Source organism: Anneissia japonica, unplaced genomic scaffold, assembly GCF_011630105.1.
Source record: "Anneissia japonica isolate Jap-2015-1 unplaced genomic scaffold, ASM1163010v1 scaffold522_len1101056_cov227, whole genome shotgun sequence".
Classification (NCBI taxonomy): domain Eukaryota; kingdom Metazoa; phylum Echinodermata; class Crinoidea; order Comatulida; family Comatulidae; genus Anneissia; species Anneissia japonica.
The window spans coordinates 529,413-544,095 of NW_022756123.1; the positions used below are offsets into that span (position 1 = coordinate 529,413).

At 31.1% G+C, this 14,683-nt stretch overlaps 2 protein-coding genes across 2 annotated transcripts; one reads left to right on the forward strand and one right to left on the reverse strand.

Annotated features, from left to right (window-relative positions):
• Positions 1 to 28: 28 nt before the first annotated feature.
• On the forward strand, positions 29 to 6,080 carry LOC117124064. Its single transcript, XM_033270191.1, has 2 exons — positions 29 to 2,349; positions 5,123 to 6,080. Exons 1-2 carry the CDS (start codon positions 2,286 to 2,288, stop codon positions 5,692 to 5,694), a joined length of 636 nt encoding a protein of 211 aa, XP_033126082.1. The 5' UTR covers positions 29 to 2,285; the 3' UTR covers positions 5,695 to 6,080.
• A 141-nt stretch (positions 6,081 to 6,221) lies between these two features.
• Positions 6,222 to 10,423, reverse strand: LOC117124063 (ribonuclease P protein subunit p29-like). Its single transcript, XM_033270190.1, has 7 exons — positions 10,371 to 10,423; positions 9,718 to 9,883; positions 9,297 to 9,520; positions 8,199 to 8,276; positions 7,427 to 7,488; positions 6,936 to 7,037; positions 6,222 to 6,676 (listed from the first exon to the last, which is right to left on the reverse strand). Exons 2-7 carry the CDS (start codon positions 9,796 to 9,798, stop codon positions 6,540 to 6,542), a joined length of 684 nt encoding a protein of 227 aa, XP_033126081.1. The 5' UTR covers positions 9,799 to 9,883; positions 10,371 to 10,423; the 3' UTR covers positions 6,222 to 6,539.
• Between the last annotated feature and the right edge of the window lie 4,260 nt (positions 10,424 to 14,683).

Below are 14,683 nucleotides of genomic sequence, written 5' to 3' on the forward strand. Positions count from 1 at the left end.
GATTGTCTCCAAAATCACCACCAGAAGGACCCACTACAAACAGACTTATTGGGTTATTATGTAAACATTAAAGAATTCAGTAGACACTTTGGAAAAGAGTAAGGATTGTGTCCAAAATCACCACCAGAAAGACCCACTTATTGGGTTATCTTTTGTGTGTTTCACATTAAAAATACTTCTATCCTATTGTATTCTATCCTATGTTGGGGAATGGCCTTCATCATTGTCCTCTGGGTGTATTGTAAAGAAAATTGTTAGCTGAAAATCATTTGAGTTTAACACAAATTAGCTAGAACAGTTTACTAATTAAAGTATTAAGGAAGATTTTTCCATTTTATGAGAATGATTTCCTATCTTTAAATTAATTAAACATACTTAATATAAGTTGTATTCATTAATTAGAATTAGAAATGATTGCTGTAAGATGTACTTAAACATTACCTAATATAAAAGTGACCCCACCCTTTTCTACCTTGAACAAGATATTCCTATTCTTTTATATTTTATTTATTAATTTATTCAAAAATGAACATTCCATGTTTCTGATTGCATGAAGGATTGTAAATATAATTATCCTCTACTATTCATTAACATAGAGGGTGTTCCTGGAATATATATTAGAAATTATCACTTTTTTTAATTAATAATACGATTAAAGGTGTCATAGAACTGCTATTATATATTATACAATCAGGATTATTATTATTATCAGCATCTTGTATTTAAGCATTAACAAATTAATTATAGTGCATAGAGGCCTTTGAATTATGCACTCACAATATGAGAACATTATTTTTTTTATAGATCCCTTGAGTCAGCTAATGCTTATGGGTTAGTTGGAATGTTACCATTTTTAAACAGGGTAACATACACTGAATACCTTGTGGTCTTGGGTTAATCTTCAGTGCTATTGACTTTTCTTGATTATTTTAATTGGAACTGCTAAATTAAATTGGTGCTTATATAATGCTGATACTTTCAAATACATTGATAAATATTAAAACCATAGATATAAATACATTTGCATTTATTGTGTCTTTTATAAAACTGACATTGTCTTATAAAGATGAGATAAGATTTATTTCATAGTCATACATTATACAAAATACGTATATGAAATTTGCCTTCTCAAGTTTTAAAACAATGATGAAACACATATAAAATAGTTCAAACAAAAAAAAACAAAACAAATGCTTAAGGGCATAATGGGCATGAAGTACTAGAATGATGAATAGATACACATTAGACAAATACACTTCTTACCCCAACACTAGTTTGAGTAATGTGTTTTGAATATATATTAATAATTATTATAATAAATTTTTACATCATAATAAAGCAATTAATTGGTAGATTGTTTACTATTAAGTAGATAAAAAAATTAAGAGCAGGCCTGTATTGACGGCAAAAGGAAAAAAGGAATATTGTTTGAATTGCTGAAAGTAGGTTAGGTGTTGCTACCTATTCAAATAAAATAATATTTATTGAATACTGACGAAGGACATACGATTCAGCCAATGAAGAACAATGTCTCGTAACAACGTTTGTTTTCTGATGGTTGAAAATGCCCACACATCAAGATCTTTAGAAGAAATTCATAAATGCGTTAACAAAAATACCTCCCACCAACATAGTTCTGGACCTCATATTAGAAACAAAAGTCATGTGAGGTGTTTCATACCATCCAATGATCTCTACAAAAACTTTGGATCAATTTCAAACATCAATACACTCATAAAAAAAGTTTCCCACTTTAGCGCAATTCAACATGTACGTGTTTTAGAGACAATAGCTTTTTTACGTCTCAATTACAATGGACCACCGCTGACTATTAATCGGTCCGACGCCCTTGAGGGCGATGACTCGATGTTGTATATATTTAGCATTATATCATTGCAGAATAGTATTCCACTTGACTACTCAGCATGAAATTAGACAATATAAATATTAGTACTACTGAATAACGCCATGTTCAATGTCAGCGTATTGAATGACACTGGAATTCATCGTAGCCATTCTAAGTGAGCAATTGCTGTCGATACAATTCAATAACAGCTTTGATTAGTATTATCGACTGTAAATGATATGCCCTATCAATCGTGGCAGAACACTATAGAAAGACATTGTCAGTTTCCATCTGATTAAGTTATCTTTAAGACGTTGTGAGCACTTTTGAACAATTATGTAGAATCTTCTGCCTCGTTTAGTGGAGACCCTTAATCAAAGTTACCCCCTGCTGTAAGATGAATTCTACATTCTGAAAATGCCACTTGCTCTCATTTGCTATGAAGCTCTTGACATCTTCACATCATCATCAAATTCCCGAGCACTCTTTCAGTACAAGTAAAGGTAAGATATTTTTATAAGGTGTACAATAACCAACTCATCCTCTTTTTAGATCTTGCATTTCTTCCTTTTTTTTAATAATTCTCATTTTAAAGGAAAAATTTAAAAAATATAAGTAAATCAACTTCATTTTTCATAATCTTTACATTTTTTCTACTGTACTGTACATAGATACTCACAAAAAGGAAATAAATTAAAGTGTAACAATAACACCTGTATTTATGCAAATTTTAAGTAAACTTGCCTTATTACTAAGATCAAAATCAAACAATTAACTTACAAATTGTAGCTGCATCAAAAGCAAAAAACACATTTAATTAGTTCATGCACATTTTTTTTCTCAACCTGCTTAAATGAATAATAATATGAATAATTGAAGAATAATATTGTATTAAATTTGAGATTGTGTTCTACCTGTAGTTAAAAATGTGTTGCCTAATTTATTAAATTTTTGTTTTGTTTCTTTGATTCTATCGTTTAAACCTTTTATCTCAACTCTACTATTGTATACAGTACACTGTGTATTGTATACAGTATACAGTATTGTATTTATTAAAGATTCTTATGATCAGCTCTTCAGAGTTGGAAGGCTCGTCCTCACATATTTTCAAATGAGAAAAATGTACAACTTAAGTTTCCTAAAGACATCATTTTGATAAAAGTAAAATCTCATAATTTTAATACAAATTCACATTGCCTCTGTAAGCTATATTTATAGCACATTTTTACAAACACAAGGCTAAGTTTGAATTAGGAATTTAAATAATTGTAACAATTGTGTTTAACAAAGTTATGTATAATAGCTGTATTCATTGTGAATTTTTATGATCAGGTCACATCCTCACAAATAATTTCAATTGAAAAAATATACAATTTAGTTTTACTAAAGACATTATTTTGAAAGAATTAAAAACTTCCAATTTCATTACAAATTCACATTACCTCTGTAAGCTATATTTATAGCACATTTTTCAACAGAAGAGCAAAAAAATAATTGTAACAATTCTGTTTAACATAGACGTACATCATTTTTTTCTTTGTATTTTCCTTTTAATTTCTGTTCATCTGACTTTTATTTCTGATTTGGATTGCTGTTATACATATTTTTTCTGTTTATTCATGTGATGCACTTATAAAACTGCTGCGTCACTGAAAGTGCTATCACTTTAAAGAAAGAATAAATAAATAAAATAAGCTATATAATCTACTTTGAATTAAGTAAAAATCTTCATTCAATTTTCAAATATGAATATTTTAAAAAATAAGAAGAAACTTAAAATTGTGATAATATAAGTATCAAGTAAAAATGAAAAAAGTATATAAAAAAAATTAAATATTATTTTAAATATTTAAAATTATATTATTCAAGATTCTTTCATAGTGTAGCTTTTCTTAACTATAATAATAATGACAATTATAATAATTATAATAATAATGACAAATTTCGATCTTTGTGCAATCCTTTTCTCTTTTTTTTGATCTGCTTGTTATGATGTTTTTTGATCTTTTTTATATTAGTATTCATAACTAAATAAATTAATAGTAATAATAACAATAATTTTAATAATGACGAATTGGATAGAATATCGATCCTTATGCAATATTTTTCTCTTTTTCGATGTACTTGTTTTTTTATCTTTGCTGTTTGATTTTTTTAATGGTTTTAATTGTTAACATAATTCGCAATTCAGCCTTTTGGCTGCTATGTTTTATGTCTTAATTTGAATTTTGAATTTTGAATAAATATACCATTTTGAATAAAAAAAAAGAAACAAAACAAAATTACAATGGTCAAATTCCTTTTAAACAAAATCTAGAAAAACTAAAGTCATAAACATCAAATTGTGGCAAGTGTATTAATTTAAAACAAACTCATAAAAAAACTGTAATGATCAACCAAATAAATTGGAACATTTACTGTTTTAAAATAATTATGTTTAAGTAATGAAAGTACAGTACTAAACATTTTTTTACTACAATTAATGACTTAATTCTCAAACGTGAGAAGCAAAAGTATTGCCTATAGTTACCAAATAGTTAAAAGGAATTTTATACATAGTAACTACTTATTATTAAATTTGAAAAATATGACAACGTAGAATGACTAGGAATCAGTGTTGTGATAACTGTTGCCATGGCTCCACTATCACTCGTAAAATACCAACAGAGTGTGGAGCAAAATGTGTGTGTGAGAAAACTTTGTGATAAGTATTTGAGGAATGCGAGCAATGAGATTCCCCTTTGTTCAGAGTGCTCAGCAAGGGGTTGGCAGACTGGGATTTGAAGGTCTTAAGCCCCACGTACTTTTACCTAATCACGCAGCAAATATCAGTCATTAAGTTGATTATTGATTGTAACGAACGTGCGATATCTACACAGACCTTCGCTTCTGGTGCATTGATCTAATATCAATTTGGAATCAATACTGCAAAGTTGTTTCAGTATCTGAATCAAATATGCATCTTTTGTTTGTCTTCTCTGATGCTGTTAATGTTTATTGATGACTATTAGTTCTTTAAGAACTGCGGTGGCGATACATTGGTTAAGTAAATAGAAAACCTCAAGGTTCGCAGGGCCTACACTGCATCCTTCAACAAATGAAAATTATGCTATAACCTTCAATGAAGATATTTTATGATTAATAAGAGATCATTACATAAAGGTATTCAAATAAGATCAATAACTGTAGCGGTGTCATTTATTTTTTCTTGCATTAAGCATAATGGTTTTTCACATTTGGTAACTGATCATTTGTTTCAATTGATTTTTTTTTCAGAGTCGCAACAGAATACCACCATAATGCATTCTACAATCCTGTTGATCCTAGTTGCCATAGTAACTTCATCACTAGCCGAGCAGGCAGAAGATGACAAGCACGCAATACGACACCTACATCATAAAATATGCAAACAGTTTTGGAAGAAATTTTTACAGAACTTTGATGGAGATTCAGAGGACCTGTTTCTTGATTGGTATACTACTTCGAAAAAAGAAACAAGCACGTTCCCAACAATAGCATTCAACGAACACCGGGAATTGAAATACCCGAAGATAACACGAGATGCAGATGGGGCACCTGTCATCGACCATGCTCATGAGAGGGGGGAGCAGACAGGTTCCCTGCTCCCAAAGCAATCATCAATGTTACTGCAAAAATTACTGGATGGCGTCAGACAAGACAAAATAAATCCAACAGAAAATGTTCAAGCTGTAACTGACGAGCATACCCAAGAAAACAAAGACAACAGAGTGGAGGAGGTATTGAAAAAGCGCCATCATGGAAAGACTCATCATCACCAATTGCATTCCAGACATGAATCTCAAACTGAGACGCAAACAGCCTCATAGAACTATATTTAGACAATCTTTATGACTTGATTTTCATCTTCAATGAACTCTGAACTGAGATGAATTTTTAATCAAACAGTAAATAAACCTCATTTATATTATATAATTATTGTAAATACTGTATATAAGAATTATTAATACATGAGAATAAATTTTGATATTTAAAGATGAAACTGTTGTATGGTATGAATGCTGATCAGCTTTTTGCTTTTCATATTGTGAATTATTTTGTTACAGCACATATACAATATTCAATGTTTTATGCTGTAAACACTCCACAACCATTACAGTACAAAGAGACATTGTTTAATTTTGTATGCGCTGTAGTTTTCCCTATTCCATTAGAAGTATCATTATCTTAAATACAAGTCTCACGCCCTTTGTATTTTATTTTTATTTACTTTATTTTCTTCAATGTATTTGTTGTTTTTTTTTAGCAGATATCTTATAATGTGCACATTTTGCTGAATTATGTGCACGTTATGAAACAGAATACCAACTGTAAATAAGTCTAAACTCCACAATTATGTTATCACATTACATACATTTATTCACATCATCACTGGTAACAAAACTTAAATCCAGGCATACAGAAGAGGCAGGATGCTATTATATAAAATAAAATTCTAGAAATCTACATCTAGAAAATCATGTATAAAATCTTACTCATGTTTAGTAGTCTGGTGCATGTTGCATCATTGGTGTCAGAAGCCGACGGAAGAAGACTTCTACTGACAGTTGCAGGAAACACACACAGTGTAAAACATCTTTGATACGGATGGCTTAACACTGATGTCTCAACATTCATGCAGTAGTTAATTCTTGCAAATTCTTTTTTAACAGACTCATAAATCTATTGTTGGTTTTGTCTTAAATCTCCTTGCTGATCTTTGACTTGATTTCTGCTTAAACTGGTTGCCAAAAATGTCCACCACATGACCACAGAATTCATATGTAAAGACAGAGTTACCTTTTGGAATTGCTGCCAAAACAAACAATAACAATGGATTCAAGTTACATAAAGTGTCAAGTAATAAACTTTATAGGGTTTTGAATATTACAAAGACAAAACTTATTTAATATCCAAAAATTGAAAACCTTTAAAATAACATATGTTGTGAAATATTAATAAAATGACATCAATGACTATTAAATAACAATAAGTAATTATTAACATTAACAGTATAATAATAACAATATGAATAACCATTAGTAAGACCAATCAGTTTAAGTCATCTTACATTTAAGTTTATCTTCTTTGGTGACAATCTTAAAAAGGTGTCTTGTTTCTTGAAGTAGAATACCTGACAAACCTATATATGACGGGCACTTTGACTTTGTTACTGTTGAAAAAACAACAAAAAAGTGTGTTAGTTGAAGACATCTTGCACTACCAGTTGATGGTTAGTGAATGAAAAGCTTAACTCCCAACCTTTATGCCTTGAGTTCAAATCATACAGAACACTACAACTATTTAAGTCTCATGATAATAACTAAATATTATTCAGACTAACTTTGAGTTCCATTAGATTAATTTTAACCAAGACGATCAGTAATTCTACCTTGGTCAAATCATATCAATCTTTGCAATTGGTTTAAAGTGCAAGTATATGATCAGTCTGATACATTTTGCACAGGACGTTTTCATTATATCAAACTGAACAGGTAAATGCTAATTTTGATAAAATAAAATCCAATGTAAACACACCTTAAATGACAATGATCCACTTACCTGTCAAGATACATCCATGAAGATCTGCTTTTAGGAGTTTTGCTTCAAATTGTTTCATATCTCTTGGAAGAAAAGAATGAATATAAAAGTCATTATTTTATTAATATAATTATAGTTATATGATGAAACTACACTATATATAAATATAAGAGAGCAAAATGATTTACTTATAAAGGACTAAAGAATGATAATACATTAACAGAAAAATCTAAAACAATATTATTGAAGAGTACACCACGGTACTGCAGTGTATAAATATCCTTAAAAAGTGTTTTTCATTAATTTTGCTCCTAAAAATTATCCAAAATATTAATATACAATTTCATAATTTTTAATTCTAATAGATGAGAAAGTTGTATTTCTAGAAAATATCAAAACAAATCTAATTATCTATTTCTTAACCGTTTATCAATACCATACACACAAAATCATCATATGAAGCGTACAGATGACGCATATCCTACGACAATGATGTCACCACTATAGTAAAATTAAGACAAACAACTTTGATTCATTAGGCATATCGGTCGGCCCAGTACCCAACAAAAAGAATGTTTACAAGAATATCGCTTACAATATATTGATTTCCTCTTGACAAAATAATTATCAATATTATCATTTGTCGGAAAGCAAACCGCGAATTCGTAAACATCTGAGAAAGTCAGAACATCTGCAAATGACTCATTTAACTTATGAACAAACAAGTTGTTTACATTAATTACTTGGGACTGGTATTGATTAGTTATTAATAACTTACTTAATTAGTACTCACTGTTTTACAAGGTGTGTCTGCATATATTCTTTGATATAATCAAGCCACAGCTGATGGAGAGGAATATACATATCATACCTGAAATATGATTACAATTTTGATATTATAACACAGTAATAATAATAATACAATAATAATTAATAATAATAATAATAATAATTAGAACCTTTAGAACAATAATAATTAATAATAATAATAATAATAATAATAATAATAATAATAATAGTTATTGAATATTTATATAGTGCTAATTCCAAATTATATGATCAAAGGCGCTGAGCCCTGGGCATTGGATAACATACAATAGTAAACAGCACACAAAGTGCAACCTTCTCTACTACAGTACCTGGAGTAGAGAAGGAGTATACCTAGTCGTTCCCTACTTGCTTGGCGCACGAAATTAGTACATTCAATGCTACAACATCCTACCAGGTACCCATTTATACTCTTGGGTAGAGAGACAAACGCAGATAAAGTGCCTTGCCCAAGGACACAAGCGACTTGCACAGCGAGAGTTTTGAACCCTGACCTCGAGGTTGGGAGTCCAAACCACAACCGATGCGCCAACTGCTTCTACTTATGCTCACAATTGGAAGGAAAGCATTTTCAATTCTCAATAGAATTGTTTTGTTTGTTTGATATTTATTACTCCTTTTACTCTCGTAAAACTACAAGACAAAATTCCAATTCAGATGCATTTGACCTGCCAGGGTTTTGGGAAAAAATGCTGGATGTCCAGACTACTTCAGACACACCATGACTGTGGCTGAGGTGGGAAAAATTATAACAACATGGCTACTCTATAGGTGGCCATAAATGCAAATTTAGACACTGAAAATAAGGGGAAATGAATGAAATAAACAAAATTACCATCTTAAGCAATTCATTTCTTCGTTTAGTACATTATGTTTTTTGGCGTGCATTTTTACGCTAAATTCAGGACACTTGGCAGGTCCAATACTAAAAAGTGAGAGCAAGTGGAAAACCTATCCTATAACCTCAGAAGCTTGGTTGCATAGGAGTCCTCAATGTTTAGACATTACAAAGTAAGCAAATATTTGTTGGCTATGTCTTGGAACAGCAATAAGAGGTATTTACCTTTGCTGTTCTTTTGGAATATCAAACAACTTTAGTGCTTTTCTCTGTTTAGATGACAATCTCTTCTGCCTGCCCTTAGAGGACTTTCCCTTCCTTTTGCTAGTTCTTGTGACATCCACAGCTACTCTTGTGGTCGTCAGAACTTCTTCTAGAATTGGATGGCACTTCTGTGGAACATATTGCGTCATAAAACTGCGCACAAATTTTTTTGGTTTCTCTGCTTCCTGAAAAAAAAATGCACCATAAAATCTAGAAAAACAGGCTATATTATATTATCGGTAAAGTAAAATCTTTTTTTTTTTTTTAATAGAGTGATGATAAAGAATTTTTGATAAATAATACTAATAAAAGTGTTTGTTATTCCCCCGTGGCTAAATATTTTCTGTGTAGGATGAGCTAAAATGTTTACTGTTGGCGTTACCTGTATATCCACGTCATGATCCAGTCGAATATTCTGTGATAAGCCTCTATAGAAATCGGATGCTGTAACGTTGCCACTCATCTTTTTCTCCAGACTTTTACATCTGACATAACTCTACTGTGTTAGTCACAAACTTGCCCCGCTCTGCAATAATCACTCTCTGACTCTGTAAGACAGTTGCAATGAGTATATTTTTTTTATTATGCTCTTTTCTATGAGAGGAATACATCCACAGTGACAGCAACAGCATGGAGATGGCATGGGGCTTAACCATTTGAAGGACTGGCCAAGCACTCCTTCACCACGACTTGCCAAAACTAAAAAGAGAAAAACTAGGCCTAGGCCTATGCCTATAATATTTTTCCTAGATTAGGCCCAATACCTTTTTTTTTTTATTACTTGGAGGCCTGGGCTTTCTTTGCTTGGTTTACTTTTTATGGAACCAGGTCTGGTGGTCACCTGACCACCTAGGCCTAGGGTCCAGGCCTACCTAGGCCCTAGCTAGCCTAGCCACCACCAGCCTGGCTTGGCTTGCCGCTGAAACAAATTAGAATTTGGGTATATCCTAGCCGATGTCAACAATACAGTAGATAGATACAGTAAGCTTGAATCAACGGCTCATATTAAATGAAATGAACCTAAATGGAAGTTACATTATCATTATTGTCAAGACTAGTATTTTGTTATTTTACTGTACAAACCAGACAGGTATATAAAGTATACCAAACTGGACGGTCACTCATGTTTCACTTTATAAACCTTCTGACGCCTGGATTTGGAGTCTAGTATATTATTTCCATAGAGATATAATAAGAATAATAGCTCTATGATTATTTCCTATTATCTTGAGGAGCCTTTGTTCTTCTCACTCTCTCAGCGTTCATCACGGTGTCGACAGTTTATTATTATCATGCTAATAATAATAATAATAATAATAATAATAATAATAATAATAATAATAATAATAATAATATTTTTAATTAGTAACTTTAGTTCCTGGAACAAAATTAATGATGTTGACGGTAATGGCCGATATGATCATGTTAATAATCATAAGAACAATTATAACATAATAATAATAATGTAATAATGAAATATAAATAAAAACAAAATTACTAAACAATAATGATAGCAGGGAGATGTAAACATTTTTTTTAATTTTTTATTTCCGTGATGATAGTAGTAGAAATAGTAGTAATAATAATAATAAATAAATAAATAAATAAATAAATAAATAAATAAATAAATAAATAAATAAATAAATAAATAAATAAATAAATAAATAAATAAATAAATAAATAAATAAATAATAATAATAACAATAATAATATTAATATAATTTATAATAGCAATAATAGAGAAGGTTTTTGTTAGAGCTTACAGTTGTATTTCCAAATACCAGTAAAATAATGTATTTAACTACTTTTTGTACTACTCTATTTATTATAAAATCGCCAAAAAAAAATATATATATATATTAAAATAATTAAGGTATAAACTACTTTATCATTGTGTTTGATTATATCAAGTTTGGCTATAATCAAGCATGTTAAAAGAATGAACAACAATCACAAAATAAATTGAAAACAATGGTGGTATAAAGCAGTTTATATCCATTTTGGCTAGAGTTAAGCATGTTAAAGAAAGTATAACAAAGTAATAATATTAATAATAATAATAATAATAATAATAATAATAATAATAATAATAATAATAATAATAATAATAATAATAATAAAAATAATAATAATAATAAAATTAAAATCAATTGTGGTATAAATCAGTTTAGCACTGGGTTTGACTATATCCAATTTGGCTAGAGTTAAGCATGTTAAAAAATGAGCAACAAAATCACAAAAAAACCCCATAAAAACAATTGTGGTAAAAACCAGTTTAGCACTGTGTTTGACTATATCCATTTTGGCTACAGTCAAGCATGTTAAAGAATGAGTAACAAAATCCCCCTCCCCTCTCCCCAAAAAAAAATAATAATTGTGGTAGAAAGCAGTTTAGCACTGTGTTTGACTATATCCTTTTTGGCTAGAGTCAACCATGTTAAAGAATGAGTAACAAAATCCCCCTCCCCTCTCTCAAATAAAAAAAAATGTAGTAAAAAGCAGTTTAGCACTGTGTTTGACTATTCTTGGTTAGAGTCAAGCATGTTAAAGAATGAGTACCAAAATCCACACATCCCCCCACCCAAAAAAAAAAAGAAAAAAGCAATTGTGGTAAAAAGCAGTTTAGCACTGTGCTTGACTATATCCACTTTGACTAGACTCAAGCATGTAAACGAATGAGTAACAAAATCTCCCTCCCCTCTCCCAAAATAAAAAAAATAAATAATTGTGGTAGAAAGCGGCTTAGCAATGTGTTTGACTATATCCATTTTGGCTAGAGTCAAGCATGTTAAAGAATGAGTAACAAAATCCCCCCTCCCCTCTCCCCCCAAAAAAATGATTGTGGTAGAAAGCAGTTTAGCACTGTGTTTGACTATATCCATTTTGGCTAGAGTCAACCATGTTAAAGAATGAGTAACAAAATCTCCCTCCCCTCTCCCAAAAAAAAAAAATGTGGTAGAAAGCAGTTTAGAACTGTGTTTGACTATATCCATTTTGGCTAGAGTCAACCATGTTAAAGAATGAGTAAGAAAAATTCCCTCCCCTCTCCCAAATTAAAAAAAAATGGTGGTTAAATGCAGTTTAGCACTGTGTTTGACTATATCCATTTTGGCTAGAGTCAAGCATGTTAAAGAATGAGTAACAAAACCCCCCTCCCTTCTCCCAACAAAAAAAATAATTGTGGTAGAAAGCAGTTTAGCACTGTGTTTGACTATATCCATTTTGGCTAGAGTCAACCATGTTAAAGAATGAGTAACAAAATCCAAAAACCCTCTCCCAAAGAAAAAAAAATTGTGGTAGAAAGCAGTTTAGCACCGTGTTTGACTATATCCATTTTGGCTAGAGTCAACCATGTTAAAGAATGAGTAACAAAATCCCCCTCCCCTCTCCCAAAAAAAAAAAAATAAAAAAAAATTGTGGTAGAAAGCAGTTTAGAACTGTGTTTGACTATATCCATTTGGGCTAGAGTCAACCATGTTAAAGAATGAGTAAGAAAATCTCCCTCCCCTCTCCCAAATTAAAAAAAATGGTGGTAAAATGCAGTTTAGCACTGTGTTTGACTATATCCATTTTGGCTAGAGTCAACCATGTTAAAGAATGGGTAACAAAATCCCCCTCCCCCTCCCAAAAAAAAATAATAATAATTGTGGTAGAAAGCAGTTTAGCACTGTGTTTGACTATATCCATTTTGGCTAGAGTCAAGCATGTTAAAGAATGAGTAACAAAATCCCCCTCCCCTCTCCCAAAAAAAAATTGTGGTAGAAAGCAGTTTAGCACTGTGTTTGACTATATCCATTTTGGCTAGAGTCAAGTATCTGTGCTCTCCGCCGGAGAAACTCCGATTTCTGAGAGCTGAATTAAAGTTTAGACCTCCCTAATTTTTGAGTTTTCGTGTACAGTACGCAAAACCTATGAAATCGGATGGTTTATTAACAGTTTGTCTCTCTATATATAGAAAAAGCCTGTTTAATAATTAAATAGTACGCACAAACTCCGAAATCGGAGGTTTGAAGTTTAAAAACTGCGATTTTGGAGTTTTCGCGTAGGCCTATGTATGCAAAACCTCCGAGGTCGAAAAAAAAATCGAGTTTTCGCTCATATTACGCAAAGCCTCCGAAATCAGAGCGTTGAATAACAGTTTTAAACTTCGATTTTGGAGCTTTTGCGTAGGCCTACGCAAAACCTTCGAAATAACCTTCGAGTTGGTTGACTAAAAGTATTCCTCTATACAAAGAAAGCTTGTTTAATTATTAAAAATGGTACAAAGAAACTTCGAAATCGGAGGTTTGATTGAACGTTTGAAAACTCTGATTTTGAAGTTTTCGCGTATGCCTATAAATAGTATAGGCATACACAAAACCTCAAAATTCGGAGGTTTTTGGCGGCGGGCGCAGATATATTCGGATTTCGGAGTAACTAACTCCTCCTCTATCAAGCATTAAAAAATGAGTAACAAAATCACAAAAAAGCAATAAAAACAATAGTATGGAGCAGTTTAGCACTGTGTTAGACCATATCCATACTGGCTATTGTCGAGCATGTAAAGAATGAGTAACAAAATCACAAAAAAAAAGCAAGTGTTGTATAAAACAGTTTAACAGTGAGGTTGACTATATCCATGTTCACCTAGGTTGTCTTTATATCACATTTATGTTTAAAAAATGTATTTTGACAATGTTGAGTTTTAGTAGATTATATTCAAAGATTGTTTAAAACTTTTTTCGTTAGCGGCAAAGGGATAATGCAGAAATTTAGCATAGGCCTATAGTTTTATTTGCCGTATATTGAATCTATAAGTTTCAGTGATAAAAAATATTCTATAAATACTGCTACCCCCCCCCCCCCCCCCACAACAGTCTTTGTGAGTTTTATGATTGAACACAAAATAATAATTAGGAAGTTGGACGAGAGAAAGGGGTGGTTTGTCATAATTTGAGGCACGTTTTCCACTCCAATATAATATGAAAATGTAAATTAAGTGGTGTTACAAGCTTCTTCATATGATCGAGATTTCTTAAATGCATCCGATGTCGAAATGGATAGTGGAAAGCCAGTCAGTCAAATTATGAATAGGGAGCTCATTTGGATCTAATATTGGAAAATGCTTTTGGTATTGGAAGAAAATTTGGAATTAGGGTCGATTAGAAGTAATTCATTGAGAGTATTCAGAAAGGGAGAGAAATATAAGTTGGATAATTGGTAAAAATTTGAAGTGCTGTTTCATGAACTACAATCCAAATTGAACATAAAAATAAAAGTTTTCCATTTGCCTTTCATGCATATATCTGTCTCTTATACACATCTAGATGTGTATAAGAGACAGAGAGTACGACGAATACGTAGATCCA

What these genes read in the sequence shown, in the direction of transcription:
- LOC117124063 (XM_033270190.1), bottom strand. Translation starts at nt 9,798, where the DNA reads ATGAGTGGCAACGTTACAGCATCCGATTTCTATAGAGGCTTATCACAG. An exon ending in TCATGGATGTATCTTGACAG is followed by an intron (nt 7,038 to 7,426) that starts GTAAGTGGATCA and finishes TTTTTTCAACAG; the next exon opens with TAACAAAGTCAAAGTGCCCG. An exon ending in CAAAGAAGATAAACTTAAAT is followed by an intron (nt 6,677 to 6,935) that starts GTAAGATGACTT and finishes TTGTTTTGGCAG; the next exon opens with CAATTCCAAAAGGTAACTCT.
- LOC117124064 (XM_033270191.1), top strand. Translation starts at nt 2,286, where the DNA reads ATGAAGCTCTTGACATCTTCACATCATCATCAAATTCCCGAGCACTCT. An exon ending in CTCTTTCAGTACAAGTAAAG is followed by an intron (nt 2,350 to 5,122) that starts GTAAGATATTTT and finishes TTTTTTTTTCAG; the next exon opens with AGTCGCAACAGAATACCACC.